Source organism: Pithys albifrons, chromosome 4 (genome assembly GCF_047495875.1).
Source record: "Pithys albifrons albifrons isolate INPA30051 chromosome 4, PitAlb_v1, whole genome shotgun sequence".
Lineage (NCBI taxonomy): Eukaryota > Metazoa > Chordata > Aves > Passeriformes > Thamnophilidae > Pithys > Pithys albifrons.
Genome location: NC_092461.1, coordinates 88,216,771 through 88,239,913, shown reverse-complemented (window position 1 = coordinate 88,239,913; position 23,143 = coordinate 88,216,771). Strand labels below are relative to the sequence as shown.

Sequence of the window (23,143 nt, the reverse complement as noted above, 5' to 3'; positions counted from 1 at the left end):
TTGTCACCTTAGACACACAATATTCTTCAAGCCCTGTCAGGAAAATATTAGGTATGGAGTTCTCTGCACAATACGGTCCTAGACTGGTAACAGAAGGTCCAAAAATCTAGCAAACAAAAATCCAAAAAGAACATGTACTGTTAACACCTTTGTGTTGAAGTAAGGTTGACTGAAAAAAAGTTTAGGATCCAAGAAAGAGGACAGGCCACTTCAGAAGACAAATTCAAGCATCATTAATAATATGCTTTTTAGGCTGGTACATTTGGCACCTTGTTGCCTTGAAGGAGGTGAATTAGTGTTGCACAATCTGCTTTAAAAAAACCCAGAGCTTCTAAAGCCTAAATACCATAAAAGATGCAGAATAAATCAGGTCCTGTAACTGATCACTGAGCAGTGGGTAAGGACATAGAATGATTTAACCCAGTCTTGTGGATACAAGCAAATTGACTGAATAAAGAGGCTGAATACGCGAAATCTGGACATTGTGCTTGGATGGAGCTGAGGTTTTTCTCTTATGTCAAAATTACTTTTGGCAGTTGAATGATGGCTTTTTGTTTGTTTGGTTTGGTTTGGTTTAAGGGACTGAGTGTCTGTGCACATATATTAATTCTGATAGGCTGGGATATGGTTTGAAGCTTTTCCTGACTGGCAGATCAATCATGTTGTCAGCTCTAACATTCAGTGATTGATTAAAAAGCTGAACTCATCAGAAGTGATTCACTATGAAGAGATTATGACTTGGCCATTTTACTGAGGTGATATATTATTCGTAGTTTACAATAGTTTTTGATTTTTTTCCTTAATATATGCAGTTTGAGATTTCTGTTGTTTTCAAATTTAAATTAACAAAACAGTAAATCTTATCCAGCATTTCCCATTTTGATTATTGTTCATGATTACAATGCAAATCTTAAAGGTGACAATACAATTATTTAAAATATAACATGACTGAGGAAAATTCTATATGCCACAGCTGCAGTGAGACTTAATGAGTTTTGTTGCTAATAGCATTGGTATTTGCAGTGACATCTCAAAACTCAGTAGATCAAATACCTGAGCAGCCTGCTCTTCTAGGTAATGTGAAAATGATGATTTGAGGAAAGTGTCTTATTAAAACTTTGCAGCAAAAATATTAAAGCAGATGTGGCAGTTATGCTCCTTTCTAACAAGATATTATCTCCAACAAGAATGCCCTGATTATAGTAACATAACGTGTCAGTATCTATGGAAATGTTAATTCCAAAAGTTTCTATTGGCATCAATGAAAAATATCTCAATAAAGACAGATGGTGGTTGAGTTTGTGAGCTCTTCTTTAGTTCACTCGTTTTCTTTCAGGGGAACAGTTTCTTATCCACTACTGGTAGAAGTAATGGCTGAGGTCTCCGTAAATGAAATAAACAGAAACACTGATAATTTTTCTTTCACTTTCTGGTTAATTTCTTTTAGTTAGATACACATACCAGTGACAGTAATGTAATACTACTACTAATTTCAAAAAGCTATGTACAGGGAGCATTTTGCATTCGGTAAGAGTTTGTCATCAGTTTTATTCTTTCCTTGGGGAACTCAATTTATTAGTCATTTTCTTCTGCCAGTGTGGGTCTTACAGCCAGTGACAGGAACAATGGCAAATATATAGTAATAAAACCATAAAAGTTGGCAGAGGCGTGCAAATGCAATTAAATTATTGCAGCTCTTTAAAATAAAATCTGATCCAATATCAGATTGTCAGTGTGTGTAATCAGTTTCCAGTTCTTAAAAATTCACTGAAGTCTTAATCCAAAGCTCTGATCCAAATAAGTAAATGGAAAAATACCCACTGATTTCAGTAAGAGTTGTATCAAGTCTTCATTATTTTATTTAAAGTTCGAGAGTAGTTGTCTCCAAATGAGATTATGAGAATGAAACTTCAATTCACCCTAGAATAACAGGAATTTATTTTTTCTAATTTATGAAACTTCATGCCATTGGAGAAGGTTTTATCTTTCTTCTGAAGGATAAACATAGATTTTGAATCAAATATTATTTTCCAGTGGTTCCAGTACGTATGAAGTCCATATATGTTAAAATGTTAGCTGAATTTCTCACATAGAGGAATGAACTGGTATGACTGACAGCAGAATTCAGGCTTGGGAAGAACTGAAGGTGTTGACTTCTTCACAGAACAACTCAAAGCAAAATGCTAAGTTATTATTCTCTTGATTCATTTTAAGCATTTATAACTGATACTCTGATAAATATTTTACTATTTTATAAGGTCAGTGTGATGTCAGAAACTAGAGAGTGTCAAACGCTAAGCCTATAGTAATAAGATTTTGGCTGTACTGTTGTATGAATAGGACGTTTGAACAGATCAGGAATAATTGATGAATGCTGGAAATTGCTGTGAGCTGTATTTTTTAACCACAGTGAGGATTAGCACACATTTCTTGTAAGAATGAAAACTCATAAACATTACATCTCAGTACTGAAATGAGATACCCTTTGCAAGATGCACATGTGCTTATATATATGTATATGTGTATACACATGTACATAAAAATGCATATATATGACAGCAGGATAAAAATAGCAAATGTGAACAAGCCTGAGAGACCTTTCACACCCAGTAGGTATAATTCTACTGGTATTCTGCAGTCAGGCTAAGATAATTCTTTTCTGGAGTAAATAAGTACTTTCCTGAAGAGTGGAATAGATAAAAATGTGATAAAAATGTGATAAAAATGTGCTGTGATGCATTGCATTATATATGTTTGGTCTATCATATATATGGTATATTATAACCATATAAGTGGTATAGATATGATAGGCATGTATTATAGCATAAAAGTAATGATTCATGATGATAATATGTTGGAAGCCACCTGTTCTTCTCTGTGCAACAGTGGTTTGACATGCCTTACTTCCTGGAAAAACAGGCAGGAGTATACAATATTGCATGTAACGAGGTGCAGGAGGGTTTTTTTTGCATTTCCTGTGGCAAAGTTGGGAAGTACTGAAGTGCCTGTCTGAAGCAAACTGGTTCTGTTAGAGGACAAAAGAAAAGCAAGATGTGTGTTTAACTCCCTGTTCTAAGTTCTGCAGAGGTTGACTATCCCATCAGCTTCACAGGAGAGGCTGGTGCCAGGGCTACACTCTGGTTTGAAAGAAGCAACTGCTCTTTAGGACAAGGAAGCATCTCTGTGATGTGTCCCAGCTATGGGCCAGTTGCCAGGTGTGGGTATCATGACTCTGCCTCTTCCCTCCCTTGTTCATCTTTAATGCTTATCAGGACAATAGTATGCATCATTGCACTGTTTTACTGGAGCAACCAATGTGAAGTGAAAAATGCTTTGATATATTTCCATCTGAATATTTCTTTGTATATTGCTGTTAACTGTTCCATTTCACTCAGATCACTAACAACAGCTTCCTTAATTTCTGGTACGCAAAACCTAAGATATATGGTGAAAGTAAAATTCACTTAACTGGAATTTAATTGAAATATATTCACCAGAATTCTTCTGAGTGATGGGAAGGTGGAACATAAGTAAGGGTTCCTGAAGAAACAACATACTAGAAAAAAGGTGTGACAAGCAAAATGAAGCTTAGTATACCAAATTTCATTTGCTGGTAAAACGTTTTTCTACAAATACGCTTTTGAGAGAAACCCTTATGCAAAGTCTAACAAGGAATGGAAATGTACCATAATATCTAGCTGAAAAGGCCCATAAAAATATCTAAGCTATTATTAAATAGTAGCAGACAGCTTAATAGCTCAAACCATAAGAGCTTTAATGTATTAATGAAGTGAAATGGTGAGTCCTGTTACTACTAGGATATGCCGTGTTTGTGTACTTTGTGCAAATTCAGAGAGGCTTATTAAGAAATCATTCTGTTCACGCAAAAAAATGCTTCAAGTTAATAAATTTGTTTGAAAATAAGGATATTTTCTGTTTAATACAATTGGGTTTCTTTTTTGGTTATTTTGTTTCAAATGAAGACATATACAACTGTATTCTGGATATGTTTACTGTCTCTTTATACTATTTTTGCTGTAAGACTCTGAAGTCTTCTGGCTACCCTTGACAGTTTTTTTATGTATCATGTATCTATTGTAAATATTACTTGCCTTGTTTATTAATGGAATATTTGATGTTGCTTGTATAATCAGTTGCTTTTAAAATTAGTGGGTTTTGCTGCTAAAGTCCATATACACTTGAATATCAAATAATAGTCTTTTATCATCACTCCTGCTTCTTTTTAGGTAGATTTAGAGTTCTTTGCAAAGGAAATATATCCATTACTTTGTGAGACAACTTAGCTTGTATTCAAGAGACACTTCCTAAAAGGCTCTCTGGGTTTCTAGACCTTTCCACAAAGTACACTTGATTTCAAACCTATTAAATTATGAAGATATATACCATAACACTTTGTTTAGAAGAGCCGAGACTGGGTGAAAATTGCTTAAGGAAATGTAAAAAGAGTAATGATTGAGTCTGCCTGGCTCTCAGATTCTCACTTCCTGAACCAGTGTAGCACAGACATATAAAGATGACACATACTGACTCTGGGAAAGAACAGCAATGATTTGACTTATTATTTTCCATGCCAGGCGTGTAATAGAGCAATATTGTGCCAAGCAGTGAAAGAAGAAACTTCTAGCTTATCTATCCTTCAGCTTGAAGAACTGTTGCTCATACTTCGGAAAGGGATATATTTTGAAATTAGGATCTTATTGCAAATAAGAACAAAAAGGTATCTTGATCTTCTGATAGATTCTAGTATGAAGCGAGAAAAAATATCTGGAAGTACAAATAGTTTTCAGTTTATATATTAACGTCCTTCCAAGGAAGTGTCCAACGGATCACCAGCTCCAGAAAAATTTATTCTCATGGTGATGTTGTATACTCTTTCTTCTACAAGGTAGAGCAAAGTTGCTTAATGTTTTTCTTGGTCATTCTCAAATTTCTGTACATGTTCCCTTTGTTGTTTGATTGATTCATAGATCTATTTGCGATTCTTGGACTACGAGATGCAGAATTCCAATGAATGTAAAAGGAATTTTGTAGCTGTCTATGATGGAAGCAGCTCCGTGGAGGATTTGAAAGCGAAGTTTTGCAGCACTGTTGCTAATGATGTAATGCTGCGGACAGGTCTTGGTGTAATCCGCATGTGGGCAGATGAAGGCAGTCGAAACAGCCGATTCCAGATGCTCTTCACATCTTTCCAAGAACGTAAGACTAATCAATGCATCTGCCTTTCATTTTGTGAAATGATACAAGTCCTAAAATCTGTTAATATTTTCTTCATGAAGAGTAGTCACTGAAGAATTTTGCCAAACAAGTTATGTAAATATTCAGAACAGTTTTTATTCCAAGCATTTGTAGTGAGTAATAATGTATAATGCAGTAGATAGGCTACAATCTTGTCTGATCCCCAAGTTATCAAGGTGCTGTGCCTTAATTTTTTCTTACACAACATGAAAAATAAGACAGCTCTGAAAGTTATTATCAAGTCTGATTCTTTTCTATTAATTTGATTTTTTAGATCTCATTATGTTATATATTTGAAAAACACCTTATGGTTATTTTATCCCAGTTCCTGGGTGTCTGCACATATATCAGTAAACATATATGTCAGATATTGTTAAACTAAGAATTTATAGGTTTTTTTTATAAACAAAAGCTTTCTATAAGCCTGACATGTTTTAGTTAATATTCTCTTTATGTGCCTTACCTGCATTTATTTATATGTTTATATGTTCATATCTGGACTCAGATAATAAATAGAACAGCCTTTGAAATACACAAGTAGTTCTAGCCAGTTAAGAAAACAAACAAACAAACAATCAAATCAACCACCAGGAAAACCTCAACAAAACCCAATAATTCCATTCACTGAAAATGATTGACCCAGGTAATTCTGTGAAAGACCAATGAAAGATATTAGTTTCTTTTCTTTGATGGAAATAATACATATTTTGTCTCTTGACAAAGGTGTATATGCACGTATGTTCACATTCATAATAATTTGTAATAGGTTTTTTTAATTTTTGCATCACACATCTGAATATCTCTGTGCAGCTGTCAGTGGTTAGAATGAAGGCTCAATCCTACCGAACATATTCTTCATCTGTATTCTGTGTGTGTGTACCCTTCGATGAGGCAATGAGACTCTGTTGAGAGCAGCCTCCGTAATTCCTTAATTATGGCTCTGATTAAAAATTTCTGGCAGTTTACATGCCTGAAATGGCATGCGGCACTGTACTCTTGCACTTGCAGCCTTAGGGTGGATTATATATTTCTTGCCTGTAAATCAGGCCAGGGTCTAAAGGATATTGAGATCCCTCAGATGAGATGATACTGCCTTTTTCTCATTTCTGCAACTGGAGATGTCTTGCATATTCAAGATCTGATTCATTTTTTTTGCAAGGCATCTTGATCTGTTACCTTAGAAACAACTGCATAGACACTGGAGGTTCACAGCATATAAAGAACTGGAGAATGAAGCACTATGATGACTAACTTGAAATGAAGATTTGAATGTGTGTGTTTGTAAAGCTCTCATATTTTAAAGGAAAATAGGGAAAAATGTTGGGATTTTTTTCCCTTGCAGTATTCCTAATATATTTACTTGACATGCTACATTTTATGAGCTACTCCATTCTTGCAAGCAGGTGTTGATTTTTGCTGCATAGTATTCTGATTGGGAAATTTGAACTACTTACATGATGTGTTTTCTCTGAATTTACTCTGAGGAGTCATTGGTCACTAAAAGTCAAAAACTTATTAAAGGCTAAATTGTTCTTTGAAATATGTCTATACAGCCTGCTCATAAATAATAGAAGAAACTACATCTGTGATTTTCATGCTGGAAATTGACTTTATGGGTGAACGCAGATGGTACTTTCTGTGTCATGTCAGTGATCTGTAAGTCCTGCCCTATGCTGCATACTGGTGCTGGCTATCAGGAGTCAGCTAGAACAGATGTCAGTGAGACAAACTGTGAGACGTAACTCACAGCATGTAATCTGCAACACCTTTCAGCAGCATGTGGGAATAATTAGATCATCTGCATGGAAGAGAAGGAATGTCAGACCTCATTCATGTATATTAGGGAACAGACACCTGTGTTGCTATTCAGGGACAAAGAAAGAGGAAAAAAGCTATTTTGTTCATCTAGAAGTGAGAAAGGAACAAAATAGATTGCCTTTATGTTGAGGTTACGTGCAGTGGAAAGAGTGACAAAGTAGAATTCCTGTATTTACTGTTTCTGTCAGAATGGCCAGGAGGTGTCATGATTTGTTGCTCCCCATGTTCCTCTCCTTAGTGTGGAGTTAAGTTGTTGAGATTGTGAGTCTTCCCTTGCACAAGGCTCTGTGAATTGGAAGTGATATTTTTTGGAAACAGGCTATGAGCCTGAGCAACATTTTCTTTCACTGTAAGTCTGTTCGGTGTTAATTCTTGTTTTAGAGCCATTTCCTGGGGATGTGACATTTGTGTGGAACAAAGAAATCTTTATGAGATTTCTTATATGATTATTTTCATACAGTTTCATCACGTGCTCCAAATACATTTGAAATATGTATGTATTTTTTGTTGTCATCTAAAAAGTGATGTTACAAGTTTCCAGACCTCTAGCAGTGATGTTTTCAGAGCACCAATGCTATAAATATGTCTGAAGGAAAGGCATACAATGCATGAGGTTGTTAAATTTGCCAGACCAGAAAATCAGGAATGATTCTCATATCATCAAAATAGTATTAGAGTTTTAAGTAGAAATAACCAATTAAGTCTTAGTAGGTGATAATTTATAGAGATGTTCTGATATTCCATTATCGGCATTATTAGGTATTCCAGCTGTCATTATGGAATTTGTCTACTTATGTCCTTACATTTTTAATATTTAAGATATCTTCTAGGCATAATCATATTTTTGTGTATGGTAGTCACTGTTTACATTAGATTTTAAATATCCAATAAATTAATATAAGAATCAGACAAAAGGAAAACAAGAAAGCTGGTATCATCAAAAGGTGCCTGTTCATCTGGTAAGAAGACTTGAAAAATGAGTCTCTGTTTTTTCACCTACTGCATAACTGTTCATTTCATTTTCTATGATCTCCAGCCTGATTATTGACAGACAAGCTACACCTACAGCTTCTTCAAAGAGCTGCTCCTCAGCAGACACACCTACACTTTAGCCTAAAAGATTTGTAGAACCATGGCACATAAGATAAGAGAAAAACGTTCTGTATGCACAGCAGGCGAGATGTTTGCTCTTTCAATTCTGATTGCTCTTTGGTGGCATTGCTTCCTGCTTTGCCCATAAGCTTGCACCAGAAATCCCAGACCAGAAAAATATCATTCTTGTTTTATTGTCCCTTTGAGCTCTAAGCCTGTTTTTAAAGCCCTGTCACACATGGCTTTCCTAATGGGGCACAAGTTCTATCATTCTTATTTTATTTTTATTGGCAAGAAACTTATTTGGATAGCAACCTAAGGTCATGATCAGAAGAGCAGTGTGCAGCTTTATCAAATAACAGCACTCAAGTCCTTGTCTAGAAACTTGAAGGTAATTACCCAGCCTAGGCAGTTCAATAATGGAGAAAAGTGACTTCAAGAATGAAATGTTAAGATTGTGTTTATTGCGGTAAAGCTAAGGGAGCTACAGAAAAAGGAAAAGTAAGGTGACAAGTGCAACACACACAAAGAGGCAATTTCCCTTTGCAAGGACTGAGGAATGTAAACAGATTGCAGCTTTGCTGGTTTTGGTCTCTGTCTCCACACTGATACATTCAAAAGAAACCATTGGGATTGCCACCTTACTGGAGTGCACTCATCTGTGATTTTGTTCCCCTCTGTGCTATTTGCAGCTATCTGTAGTGAAAAACCCTCACTGGTTAAGTATCCCAGCGACCCTCTGGCCCTGAACGTAATAATGGTTTGTGGTGCCTAGGCTGGTGCTCTGAGCACATGCTCCTGAGCTGCCATTCTCTGCTGAGTTTGTATATAAAAAAACCAAAACCCAATGAAAAACTTACCAACCAAACCCCCCCTCTCCTCAAAAAAACACAACAAAAAAGCCAAACCAATACCACCACCACCAAAAACCAAACACCCCTCCTCCCCCCCCCCCATAACTATATATAGATGTCTTTTAAAGACTAGATTATTGATATGTATCTGGCATTAACTACACATAAGAGTTACATTTATCTTGAACAGAGCTGTCTAAAGGTGACTAAGAAAGAACATTCAGTATTAAACACATTTCATTTTCAAGTTTCTAATAGCTGTATTTTAATAAGTTTTTTTTTTATTTGTGGCAAATGAAAAAAACAATAATTTTACTTTAAGTAATATACTTGTAGAGTACAGTACTAAAAGCATGTTAATAATTTTATAATTTTAATAAAACAACTGAAAATCTCTATGACTGATGAATTTTTCCTTGAAAAGACTGATAGAAAAATTCCTCTGATCCAAGGAACACCTGAAGAATTTAATTTTTCTTTCTCTTGTGGTGAAAAGAAAGATCTATTTTACAAGAATGAACAATAGGAAAATCCAAATGATCTGTACTTTAAGAATTCTTGTGCAAATCATGATACCATGAGCTGTCTCGAGTAGATGAGGAGTAGGTGTGAAATGTCTGATGACTTCAGAGTAAAATGTTCTCACATCTAAGAATTGTAAAACAGTCAGAATTTTCCCATTCAGCCTTAGAAGTTAGTAAGACCAAAAAGGGCAGGGGGGAAAGCGGAGAAGAGAGGTAAGACTGAAAATAACAACTGGTGTAGGGCATTTTCTAAGATTATCAGGTCCTGGCCTGAAATCCCTGCCTCAAAACAGGCTGAAAGGGTAAACCCACACGGTTCAATGAAGTGTGACATAGACACCCAAGCTAGGTTGCTGAGTTAGTTCACACCCTGGAAGCAAAGGAGTTGCACTAACTCTGCACAGTGCTGAGAAATAGTGTAAAAACACTGGGGAAAGCTCTGCACTGAAATGGAACAATAAGGCGAGTTCCATAACAAGTCTGCTTTTAACACCATCTTGTAAAAATGTTTTGACTTGGACATGTTTGCATTTTATATCCAAGGTATTCTGCAATGCCAAGCAAAATTATACTCAACGCACAGAGATAATGTATTTCATTATTAATATAATAGTATCACAATAATATAATAATCATTAATAATGGAATATTTAATTTCTATACTGCTTTCTAAATATTTTCATTTTATGGTATAGATTGGAATGCATCAGTTGTGATTATTTATTTTACTTTCTGAGTGAACACACTCCAGTTATTTTTTAAAATATAAATTATGACTGCTTTTTTTCATGTTGCTTTGTAAAGATTCCACATGGAAGAACCATTAATACACTTTATGTTTCTCCACCTCAGGGCTATTCAGGATTAAAATATTCATTTTACATGAATAAATGAAAAAGTATGTATTATGGGCACACATGCATTTTTAAAACCTTCCTATAGTAAGAAAATACAGACAACTACATTGGTTCAATTGTTATGAATTTAGAAAACAGTACCAAACAGAATACTGTGACAGTAATCTTCTGGAAAGATCAATAATATAAAAATCTCCTAACTTTTACTAGGAAAAAAATATATTTACATGCCAAATAACAGAAATAGGGTATTATAGTTGGGTTTTTTTAAGTATAGGTTTCCTAAACCTGAAAAAGACTGGAATACCAGGTCTCTTCCTGTTAACTTGTTTGCTTATATATCATCTAGGATAAGGGCACCATCTTGTGTTCGATATAAATACTTGTTGCAAAGAAGATGTTACATTACAATGAATTAAATAACTATAGAATTTGTTTGTATATTAAGATATGAGATATTCTTCCACATAGGACACACATTCATAAAAAATATCATTGGGATATTAAAAATATTATGGAATGAGAAAGTTTTTAATTAGGTACAAATTATTTTAGGTAAACTATAATTTTATACAAAAGAAATATCAATTCAAATCCAAACTTGACAAAGAATCTTTAATAATATTTTTCCTTAATTAGAGGTTTAATTTAGATAGTAGTATTTTCATGCTGTAAAAATATAAGAATTTATCAGAGACTTAAATTTATTAAAATACATCAAGTTGATTTATATGTGTAGTTCTAATTTGCTCGCTTGTGTTATAAACACTATGAATTGTTCATTGTGCTGAATATGCTGTCTCACTTATTTCTGGGCCAGGACCTTGGCAGAACTTGACTCAAGGCTACTTTGAGACACAGGAAAAATAACATAATTGTGTGTTCCCACTTGTTGCATTTAATCTAATTATGAAGTCTTTTTTTCAGAGATGTTGGAAGGGATTCTGGGATACGGTCTAGTCCAATCCTTCTGCTCAAAGCAGGATCAGTTACAGCAGGTTACTCAGAGTTGTGTCGAGTTGCGTTATTAAAATCTTTGGTGATGGAGACCCTACAACCTCTCTGGTAAACAAGCTCCTGCACAGTGTTTGACCAGCCTCAAAGTAAAAGTTTGTTCTTACAATTAAAGGGATTTCTTATATTTCATTTAGTGCTCCTGGCTCCTTGTCTTGTCACTGGTCATCACTAAAAGGAGCCTGGCTTCTTTACTCCCTCCCATTGGGAATGTGTATTCATTGAAAAAGTGTACATGAGCCTTCTCCTCATGAGGCTGAACAGTCTCAGGTCTCTCAGCCTCTCCTCATATGTCTGATGTCTCAAGCCTTTAAAGGTCTTCATAGCCTTTTGCTAGACTCACTGCAGAACACTTGTGTCTCTCTTGTGCCGAGGAACCCAGAACTAGGCACAACATTGCAGATGTGGTCTCACCAGTACTGAATAGAGGGGATCATGTCTCTCAACCTGCTGACAATTCTGTTTCTAACGTATGCCAGCACAGTGGTGGTCTTCTTTGCCACAAGGGCACACTACTGGCTCAAGATCACCCTATTTCATAAAAGAACCTTTTCTGCAAACTCTCTTTCCAGACAGTCAGTTCCCAGCATGTACTAGTTCATGAAGTTATTCTTTCCCAGGCATGGGACTTTGCTTTTGTTGATCTGCTTGATGTTCCTGTTTGTGTAGCCTGTTGAGGATCAAATCAGTACAACTTTTCAGAGATAATCAAGAGTGTCTTCACACTGACATTAGCCAACTTATTTCTTCTTTGCAGCATCCTGAACTTAACCATGTCATGCTCACTGTAGCCAGGACTGCCCCTGAGATTCACATCTTTCTTGGTTCTTGTTTCTAAAAGTGTAGAGGCAAAGCAGAACTGCCATCATCATCTCCTTGATTACTTGTGTCAGGAAGTTATCAGTGCACTCTGGAAACTTCCTGGATTGCTTGTGCCCTGCTGTGATGCTGGCCACAGACATCAGGTGGTTAAAATTCCCCAAAGAACCAGGCCCTATGAATGTGAGGCTGCTTCCAGCTATTTAAAGATTTCATTGACTTCTTGTCCATGATCAATCCAGATGCAAAATACAATGTTGGTAGCTGGAGCCTGACACTGAGTTTTCCCCTAATCATGACCACAAAACTCTCTTTTGGCCTCTCACTGACCTCTCTGTATTCCTGCTGCTCTCTCATATGAAGGGCATTTATATAGTATGAAAAAAACCACAGTGATAGAGTACAGCATCTTCAGTGTGGAGATATTTCTACTGCTTTATCTAGTTGAAGTTAATGATAGCAGTAGTTTCCTTTTGTTAAAAAATTCCACAAGTTTGCTGTCACATACCTTCATTGATTCCACTCCAATCCTGTGTTCTGTAACAGCTTCAGGAAGGCATCAGAATCAAATGCATATTGCTGTAAAAGAATACTATTTACTACCAGTTCATATATCTTTTTGCTATTACCAGAACGTCTTTGATGCAACATCCCAAGATCCCTTTGCTGTACCTTTACAAGGGAAAGAAAACTAATTCCTCCAATGTACAATGGCAGTGACAAATTTTCAGTTTGCCTTGATGCTTTTATTCATTTGAGCAAAACCCTTAATTAGAGTGGGGGAAATATATTGACTTCTTGTCCAACTTAATCACTCCAGCTTCATGGGACCACAGAGTGGACATGACCGTAATAATTTTATAAATATGAGCAAGAGGAGCCTGTTTGTCATTAGTTTTGTGAGTCTTATATTTGGGTTTTTCTCATGTTAAATTTGCTGGACCTGTCTGAAATTGCTTTGCCTCACTATTTATCTTGTTTTGACATTTATTCACATACAATTTTTTCCTCCATAGTTCAACAGCACAATTTAGGAAAACTGAAATTTTCATTCATATTTCTTCATTTCTCTTGACTTTCCACATCTCCCTGCAGTCTCTTTACATAATTATTTCTTCTTCTTAAATCTGAAAAAGGTCCTTTTTATTGCTCTTAATTTTTCTGTAATTTCTGAAATATTTCCTAATATTTTTTCATTTGATCTTGCTATTCCTTTCAGTGCCAGTGCAGAATGCCTTAATTGACATCTGCTTTTCCTATACAGTTCTTTCTTCCTCATCCTTTCACTTTCTACCTACCTCCTATAGTTCTCCTTTTCTACTTACCACCACTACACCTCTGAATTCCTTTATTTCTGCCTTGCACAACTACACTTTCCTTACCTTAAATTGCTGTCTTTTGTTTTGAGATTTGTTTTTCCACTATTAATCCTTTCTTTACAGTTGCATTTAGGATTAAATCAGACTGATTTTAAAGTGACGAAAGCAAGTCATAGATACGGCACTCTGTCTTCCCCAGTTGACTTCTTAGGGCCTTCATGCCACTGTGAATGTATTTTTGGGTGTTTTGGTCTTACTTTTTTTCTTGTTTGTGGATTTATTAGCATAAATTATCCTAATTCTGCAATGGTTTTTTTTTGTTTGTTTCTTTGTTTTTTACTTTCTCCATTTGTTATTTGTGTCTTATTTTCTTGTACACATCCTATGTATTGCCATATATTTTGAATAGGTGGCTCTTTCTATGTTGCCCTTTTCCATAATTCTCTTCCTCTGTTTCAACCTTTTTTTTTGCTTAGAGTAGGCAGTGAGAGCGTTTGTGCATGTTGGAAAGAACCAGTCCCATAAGATCCTCATCTTGCCTGAAAACAGCTAGAGTCTGAAAGGATGATTATGCCTCTGATATATTACCAATATGAGGTGTCACATCATGATGTAACACAATATCCTCCAGGCTAAGCCCTCACTGTCCTCAAATGACAGCAACAGATAGATAGGGACTGTCTCAGAGTATCCTCTCTTTCTAATATGCATGTGTTGTTATTTTCTTTCTGTTCAAAGTAGAGCCCTTTCTGTAAAACATGCAAAACCTCATTAGGCTCACTGCAGCTTAGGAGGTGGTATACCAGATTTTTAAAAAAATCAAACTGTAAACAGAAACAGGCTGGTTGATGCCTTCTGTATTGGCTAAGAGATACAGTCTATATACACTGTTATATCTAGTGAGTGGTTGCATATTTGAGGGTTCACACTTTGATTTTGATGGCATTTAGTATTTGTTTAACCGACCATAACTGCTCCGAATAAGACATTATATTCAGTTATGAATATCTGAACTTAAACATGCATTGAGAAGTGGATTTCTTGACATGATATATGGAGTCATTACATTTTATAACACAAATCCTTTATACAGTTCTTAGTTTTCAAACCACTAAAGCAGTCATCTGCTATGAGCCAGTCTCTGTGATATGCATTTATGTTTGCTTTTAAAGTTGCAGAGAGAAATAATTGCTGTGAAGAATCAAATTTGAAGTATCAATAGTATGAGTATCATAACTCCTTTCTGATTAGTTAAGGATCTTATTTTATTTTTTAACTTTCCCTTAAAAATAATTATAATAATGCTTTTGGCTTGTTTGAACTAAAAGAATATGTAAAGAGTTCATTTTTACTGATTTAGCACTGACAAAGTTTGCACTTCTAAATGAAGGAAAGTCATCTGGTTTGGTTTTAATAAAAGAAATATGAGGAGTATTTTATCTGTACTGTGTCATACACTTTTGGAGTAGTAGCTTTACAACCCCAACACCTAATGATCTCCCAATACTTCTTTGAGCAGCTGTTTAGCAGCATGTATTGTTCCTTCTGAAGGCTTCCAAGCAGCTTCTTCACAGTATTAATATATGGGCATCAGTAAAGCCTTTTTCCCACAGCTTTAATCTGCATGATTCTTCAAGACCATGGGTTTCAGGGGCACTGAAAACTGTTGCTTATTTTAATATTCATCCTTGTGATCAAAGGGGTGCTTCTTAACTATAGCCTTCCTCATGACTAAAGGGTTTTTAAAATAATTTTACTTTCTCAGTTTATAAGTGTTTGGGCACCATTGATAGGGGGCCTAAAGTAGATATCTTCTTTGAGTTATACAAGTTTTCATACAAGTTTCATTATAAAACTAGAGTTTCAGTAATAAACTTTAAAAGAAATTATTTCCTCCCCATTTGATCTGTCTAGGATGCAGTTAATTCCTTTTACAGCAGTCCATAGGGTGATGATTTTTGAATCGGTGACTAGAATTGTTGATAATGCATCAATGACTTACTATCAGGGTATGGGAGGCCAACCCACTACAACCATGACAGTCAGGCTTAGGGAAAGTCCAGTCATTCAGACAAAACTGAAAATCTCTTACCACTCACTAATAAAATCTGTGACTTGATTCAATGCTGCATGTTAAATATTTAATATGCTCAAGGAACCTGTGTTGTAAAGCTTTTTTCCTGTTATGGATTACATGACCCCTCGTAGATATGTTTATTGCAGAGAAGTGAATAATTTGCTGTTTAATATCAGCTTTTTCTCTTTTGTTTTTAGCCCCTTGTGAAGCCAACACATTCTTTTGCCACAGTAATATGTGTATAAATAATACATTGGTCTGCAATGGACTCCAGAACTGTGTGTATCCCTGGGATGAAAACCACTGCAAAGGTAATGTGTAGAATTGAAAAAGTCATTTACACTGCATGAGATACAGTAAATGATTCTCAGTTTCTTGTTAAGTATGTGCCAGATGCATGAAAGCTCTGGAAGAGTAATTCAGGAAGAGCATACATTAACCAATAGAGAAAATGAAAGGGAGGTAAAAAATGCTTATGGATCTTACTTTCATGGTTTGCATTCATTTTGTGTGTTGTTTCATTGTTTGCATCCTTCTGGTTGGTTATGTGTTTCTGGGAGGCTTTCTGATCTCTTGGTTACTGTTTACCATTAAAAGTAATGTTTTGGTTCCTTTTGTAGTGGAGTAACATATGGGTAGCAGGTGTCTTCTAGCTGCATGCTATGTCCATAATAGCCCAGGTGGTCTTAAAAGCTAAGGTGAAGTGGAATTAAAGCTGCAAGAAAGCAATCTACCTATAATCGAGTGAAATTGATGATCAAGGAACAAGCACAGGAAATCAGGTGTAATGTCTGTTTCCTAGGAAAGGAGAGATGTTCCTAACCATGTGTTGACAATAGTTCCTAAATGTCACTGTGTTTCTGGAAGAAAAAAAAATCAGCATCTGTGCTATCTTCAGGGAAAAGAGCTTAACTAACTTACATTGCAGGCTTGGGAGACAGTTCTCTTCCCTCCTGCCCACCCCCATTTCGCCTCACTGCCCTCCCCCCCTCCCCCGCCTCTGCTGCAGATTTGATCCTGGAAACACGGGATATGCCAAATTTAGGAACCAATCAAGAAAAAATTCAGAATGAGGTGGATTAGCAGTCAGCCCATAAGTCTGCTGAAGCCTGCAAAATCCTGACAAACAGTGCAACAGGGTAAAACACAAATGAAAATATACTTCAGAAGAACACAGCTAAACTGTGACATAGTATAATAGTCTTCAAAGAAATTATTCAATCTCTAGTTCTTCAGAACTGAAGAAAACAGAAAGCTTCCACCACTCTAATTTCCAGAATTATTTTCGTCTTGGCCAAGTATCTTTTTATTACTTCTTGTGCATTTATCGTCTCTTTTTTTTTCTGACTATAGAAAGAAGGTTTGCTGATTCCATCAAAAACATTGTTTGCTGCAGTGCTGCTTTTTCTAAGTTGGCTTTTTATCCAGAGTCTGTGTCAGTCAGTTAGCAGAATACCGGATAAGCGTAGGCAATGGGGAGCACTGAAAAGTTAATTTTTGGTATCTAGGAGATTTTGAAGAAATGGATGTTACTGTCTTGGGACCAGTAACTCATTTCAAAGCTTTTTGTTAAGTTCTTTGATATGTTTTAGGTTGCTAGGAAAAATTACACTAAACTGAATGTTGAAACTTAATCAGAGTTGTCGAGTCTTGCAATGCCTGAGAGAGAAAGATGAGAATGCTTTCGGCTTGAATTTCTACAAGGCTCAGTCACCATCTGACGTGTCTGCAGCCATTTGAGAGCAAATCACAGAGAAAGATACACAACAGTAGAGTGAAACCGGTTTTATTTTAATTTTTTTTCCTGTGTATTTCTGTTTATATTCATTCACAATGCAGAATTTGCTGGCTAACCTATTAACAGCCTCTGAGTAAAGGGTAGTGGATACTATCAGCTTTTGTCTTTTTATGGGTGTTTAGAAAAGTTTCGGTAATTAATAAAGAAATAAATTGCATCTCTTTCCCCCCCCCCCCTTTCTGAATAACTCAGTTTGAATAACTTCTCTCTTTTCTCCTGATTTAGCATTTTCACTGAGTGCTATCAAAAATCTAGTCAGCTCACAAATATTAGGACTTCACTGCAGTCTGCAATGCAAAGAAGAATTTCTTTTTAAATCCTGTAAATTCTTACTCCTTCATTGGTCCTAGTGTCCTAGTTGCATATATTTACTGGAAGAGACAGAAAATAATGATGAGAACATCTGTAACAGTCTTGGGGGCTTTAGCAGGCAAATGGAGTTCAGAGGTGACACTGAAGCCATCTGCTTGTTACGGTGGTTGCTTTTTATAAAAAACTTATTTTTTTCCCATTTAATTAAGCTTGAAATATACTATGAATAAATAACTTTTCAAATGAATAGACACAGAGAGGGCTTGTGTGTTGTTTATTTGGCTTTCACAAATACTTGATTTCTTCCTCTTTTTTCTTTTGTTGATGAGATTGATTAAGTGAACTCAGACATATACTAGGCTCATGTTTGCAGTAATCTGTGAACTCATCATCATTGATTTTATTCCTGAACTGCAATTAATGCTGTGGTTTTTTATGTTTTTTTTGGGTTTTTTCCTCCTTCTTCTGTCACACAGAAAAAAGAAAAGCTAACCTATTGGACCAACTTACCAATACCAGTGGGACTATAATTGGAGTGACTTCTTGCATTGTGATCATCCTCATTGTTATCTCTATTATAGTACAGATCAAGCAGCCTCGTAAAAAATTTGTCCAACGGCAAACAGACTTTGATCAAACAGTGTTCCAGGAGGTGTTTGAGCCTCCCCATTATGAGTTATGCACCCTCAGAGGGACAGGGACTACAGCTGACCTTGCTGATGTTGCAGATGACTTTGAAAATTATCATAAACTGCGGAGATCCTCTTCAAAATGCATTCATGACCATCACTGTGGTTCACAAGTGTCTAGCATTAAGGGCAGCCGTAGTAACCTCAGCACAAGAGATGCTTCTGTCTTGACAGACATACAACCCCAGCCTGTAAAACCACTTGTTCAGCCCATGAACAGGAGAAATATCCTTGTCATGAAGCATAGCTACTCACAAGATGCTGCAGATGCGTGTGAGATAGATGAAATCGAAGAGGTACCAACCACAAGCCACAGGCTGTCCAGACATGATAAAGCTGTTCAGCGGTCAGTATCAATAGATTTTTGATGAAGACTATTGTGTAAGGACTTGATTGCCCAGACATATTCACTCTTCATTCAGTAAAGACATATTTTTTTCTTCTTTACTTATTATTTGTATTTGTTTCCTGATAGTAAATACCATTACATTTTCTCTCTTCCTGTCTCTCATCTCTGCTCTTGTTTCTTGATGGATCCTGTATCTCAGCTTTATGTTTCTACTTTCTTTCTTTCTTTTACTTTTACGATTTTACCCATACCCACATGCACACACACACAGGTCAACAGAGAACAGGTACAATTTTTAAAAACCAAAGAAGATTATGTGAATTTAGTTTTTGGAAAAACCACATATATGTGGTATTCCTTGTAACTCAGGTGGCCTTGAGTATCATCCACTGTTGGTCTAACTATCTCTAATTCAATACATCAAAAAATAAAAAATACATGTATCCACTTTGATGCATGACACAAGAATGACGAACACAAACCTGGGGTAAGGAAACCTCTTTTGTCATGAAACACTAACTTTTATATAATGAATTACAATCTTTTCAAAGATTAACATATCTGTTCCATTATTAATCACAGTATTTTTGCCATATTAGATAGATAGACTGATTAGAACATGAGACACCATAGTGAAGTCATATATTCATATATAAAGTTAAATCTTTCTAAACAATACAAAGACAAAATCAAGCATCATATTTTTAATAAAAGAGCTATTTTTCTGTATATTGCACTTTGAATGACTGTAAATATGAATGATTAAAAATCGACAAGTAAAAGAAAAAACCCAGAAATATTTAAAACAATTTTAAAAAAACTCCACTTAATAATTTTTTATATATTTGTGTTTTCTCTTGCATGCATTATTTATGCAATTTTTGTGACTGTTTACATGCCCTGCATATTTTCTTTGCACATTAAGGCATTTCTGTCTCTTAAAAAAAAAAGTTATTTGACTACTTTAATCTAATTGCATGCCTATGTAAATTACTTCATGAATATTGGTCAAATTATCAAAGTGTACTGTTTATTAAGTATGTATATGCATATGTTTCTTCTTTTCTATGCAAACACTATTATTTTGAATGAAATAGCCATAACATTCCAGGTTCTGCCTCATTGGGTCTCTAAGCAAACATGAGTCTGAGTACAACACAACTAGGGTCTAGGAGACACACCTGAGGTAAGTAAACATATCTATACAGCAATTGAACCATCTGTTGCTTTCCATATTATTTGTTATACTGCTAAAATGCATATTAGGTCTCAAATTGTATGTCACCTTGTATGGACAGAGCCAGATTTAAATTCAGTTGGATAAAACTTGGTTTTAATAATGCCAAGGTCATGGGTTCAATCCTCTATATGGGCCATTGACTTAAGAGTTGGACTCGATGATCGTTATGGGTCCCTTCCAACTCAGAATAGTCTGTAATTCTGTGAAATACTAAGAAAACTGAAAGGCAATTGACCACTTTAGCATTGCCAACTGAGAAAAATCTCTTAATTCCTTATTCTTAACAGTAATAATCAACTGCAGCTAAATGCAATCTTCATTCCAAGCACATTATAAAGTCAGGTTCTTTGTGTGGCTCTTGTGTTTCATTTATGGATTTTTTAATTATTATTTATAAAAATAAAATTTAGAGTTCAAGGATGTGAAATAGTACATAAAACCTGGCAATCTAACTCAGATTAGTAAAATGTGGAACTACCTGGTTTTGGTTCATTTTATTCATTCATCCTCATGAAATATTGGGGGAATATGTGAAGTGTTGGGGGAAGAGTACGCAATAGTATTGACAAATTTAGCGGTTCTGTAGCACTAATGTTAATGCTTTCAAATTAAACTTACTTTTTGGAGTATTTTACTAGACTTCTTATGTAATTTTTATCAGCACTTGATCTCAAGAAACATTATCTCAGATGTTTATAAGGGAGTTACAGGTAACTGCTAGTCTGTCAACTTACATAAGTGTATATATAAACACATGTATACACAGTTTTATGTGTATATATATATATATATAAAGCAACTTTACAGGGAAAGAATACGTTAATGGTTTTATTGGTTGTAGATAGATTAAGTAAATTTTTCTTTTTTTTCTTCAGAAAGAGCATACTTTAACTTTGTTTTGCTTTCAGACAACTATTCTTGCAGTCATGACAACTCTGGAAAAATCTATAATGAATTCTTAGCTGTCTGAAAGAGAGAATGGAAAATTTTTGAATTTAATTCTTTGCCTTTATGCAAATCTAAGAAGTATAGACATACCTTACTTTCTTCACAAGATACTCCCATTGCACAATAATATACTTCTTTTGCAATTTTGTTCCTGGCCACCAAGTGCTTATTAGTTATTAAATATATTTGAAGGTTTACTGCAAACTTGATGAAACAATTAGCTCCTGAGACTGTTCCTTCACTTTTTTTTTTTAAATAATAGTTTTGTTTAAGTTTATATGTTTATGTCTGCTTTTTACTTGTATGTTTTGTGATATGTGGAAGAAGACTTACATTGAACTTTTGTTATATGTACATTGTTTTCATTATATAGACTGCTTGAGAATAGTGCGCTCCTGGGTGATTTTGAACATACTACAGTGAAATGTGAAACTATCGTCCTTGGAAACACCAGCTAGAGGTTTTATGGACTCTCTGACCAGCTATTCTCATGTCATGACAAAATTCAGCAATCAGTGTTGAGCAAAATTACTAGAAGGCAATAAGACTTTGGTTATTATGCTTATCAGTCATTTCTCTTTTTCTTTTTCTCTCTTTGTTACAAATTAAATTCCCAATTTCAGGAACAATTTATTGAAATCAGGTATTTAGCCATTCATAATCACCTCAATAGAAATGTTTGTTGGATAAGCATTTAGCAATATGACTGAATTTGACATTGATAAATTAATCTGCATGTTTGTTACTGAATATTTGAGTTGGCAAAATCCCTTTATTAGATACATTGTAAAAAGCATGCATTCACTATTATTGCTGTTACTGTTCCATCTGTGTCATATGCTTGCTACTTGTAACTTTTTATATAAAAAATACATAAAACAATGTATAATAATTTCGTACCTTGAGTTTAATGGCAATGTTTTCTTTTACCTAATTTACCAATTCTACGTAATTCAGGAGACCGAGCTCAAAAAGTATCTTCTAGGAATCTGAAACCCAGAGACAGCAGAGAATCATCTGTCTCTCATCCCTCATTTACTGAGAAGCAGAATACGCTACTTTTAAATATTTAAATGAACTCATAATACATAAAGCTCATCACTTAATTTTAGTTCAAAGGTTTATGATGACCTATGTGTTCAGTTCTTTTCTCTTAACTAATTTATTTTCATGGTAATTATTAGGAAGTTTGCAGACTTTTGTCAGTTACATAAATGTAATGGCTGTGTTCCAATTGTAGAAATACAGATATAAACCACTTCCTTAAGCAAGATAAATTTATATTCATAATTCAATCTATAAATATTAGTCACTGGCACCAAAATCACCTCTGAGAAGTTACGTTATTATAGGCTGAAAAGCCACAATTATGTAAAGATGAAAGTCCTCTCATTTAAGAACTCAGTAACCATGCACAAAATCATAGTTTCATTATCTATTTAAAGTGGTGTCTTCCCAAATCTGTTTTTAAACAAATCCCGGTTCCTACTTAAATATGTGTTATTCCTTGTTGTTAGGATCTTCTTCATAAAAATTTTGCTAGATTTATTGAAAAAAGTGTAAAGAATTCAACGTATCTTCCCAAAGTATAAATAGAAGGGAAAAGAGAAAGCCTAAAAGACTGACATAAAAAAATTAGGTGATCTACATGAGCTATTTAAATCTGTAGACATAATTTACATAATTAAAAATACAGAAAATTTGATTTCTACAAGGGTGATTTAGGAATGATATAAGAAGGGTTTTAGGTATTTGACTACTTTTTTGTACACTGTATTTACAATGTGTTTTACAACACTTGTTTTTACCTTGATTAATATGTTTGCTATCACACATTAGCTGCAAAAACACTCCTCTGTCCTCTGCAGTCATTGAGAGTCCTTGACTCATCCCTCAGTTCCATGGGTTTGTAGGATGCTCTAACAGTACATTTTTAGATCAGTGTCTCTTTACAAGTTCATATTAATTATCACTGGGTTTTTTCCTCAATCTTTTGAAGGCCCAGCTCATCACCCTTTCTTAAGTATATTATGTTAAGATATTTACCACATCTGTGCTTAAATGGATGCATCTATGTATCCATTAGAAAATAAAGAATGAAAAACTTGTTAAAAGAAACACATCCATACACACACATTTATGTATACTTATATTTATATTAGCAAATATAAAATATA

The 23,143-nt window shown here is 35.0% G+C and overlaps 1 protein-coding gene across 3 annotated transcripts in view; it reads left to right on the top strand.

Moving 5' to 3' along the window:
- The window catches only part of NETO1 (neuropilin and tolloid like 1), a 64,289-nt gene extending 42,437 nt beyond the window's left edge, over window positions 1-21,852 (top strand). For 2 of the 3 annotated variants that reach the window (XM_071553142.1, XM_071553140.1), the window contains 5 exons: window positions 4,989-5,217; window positions 15,828-15,941; window positions 18,217-18,775; window positions 19,890-19,964; window positions 21,340-21,852. In XM_071553142.1, the coding sequence (XP_071409243.1) occupies window positions 4,989-5,217; window positions 15,828-15,941; window positions 18,217-18,775; window positions 19,890-19,950 (963 nt within the window). In that variant the 3' untranslated portion in view covers window positions 19,951-19,964; window positions 21,340-21,852. The remainder of the gene's footprint in view (window positions 1-4,988; window positions 5,218-15,827; window positions 15,942-18,216; window positions 18,776-19,889; window positions 19,965-21,339) is intronic. The other variant, XM_071553141.1, reaches the window with a different exon arrangement.
- The last annotated feature ends 1,291 nt before the right edge of the window (window positions 21,853-23,143 follow it).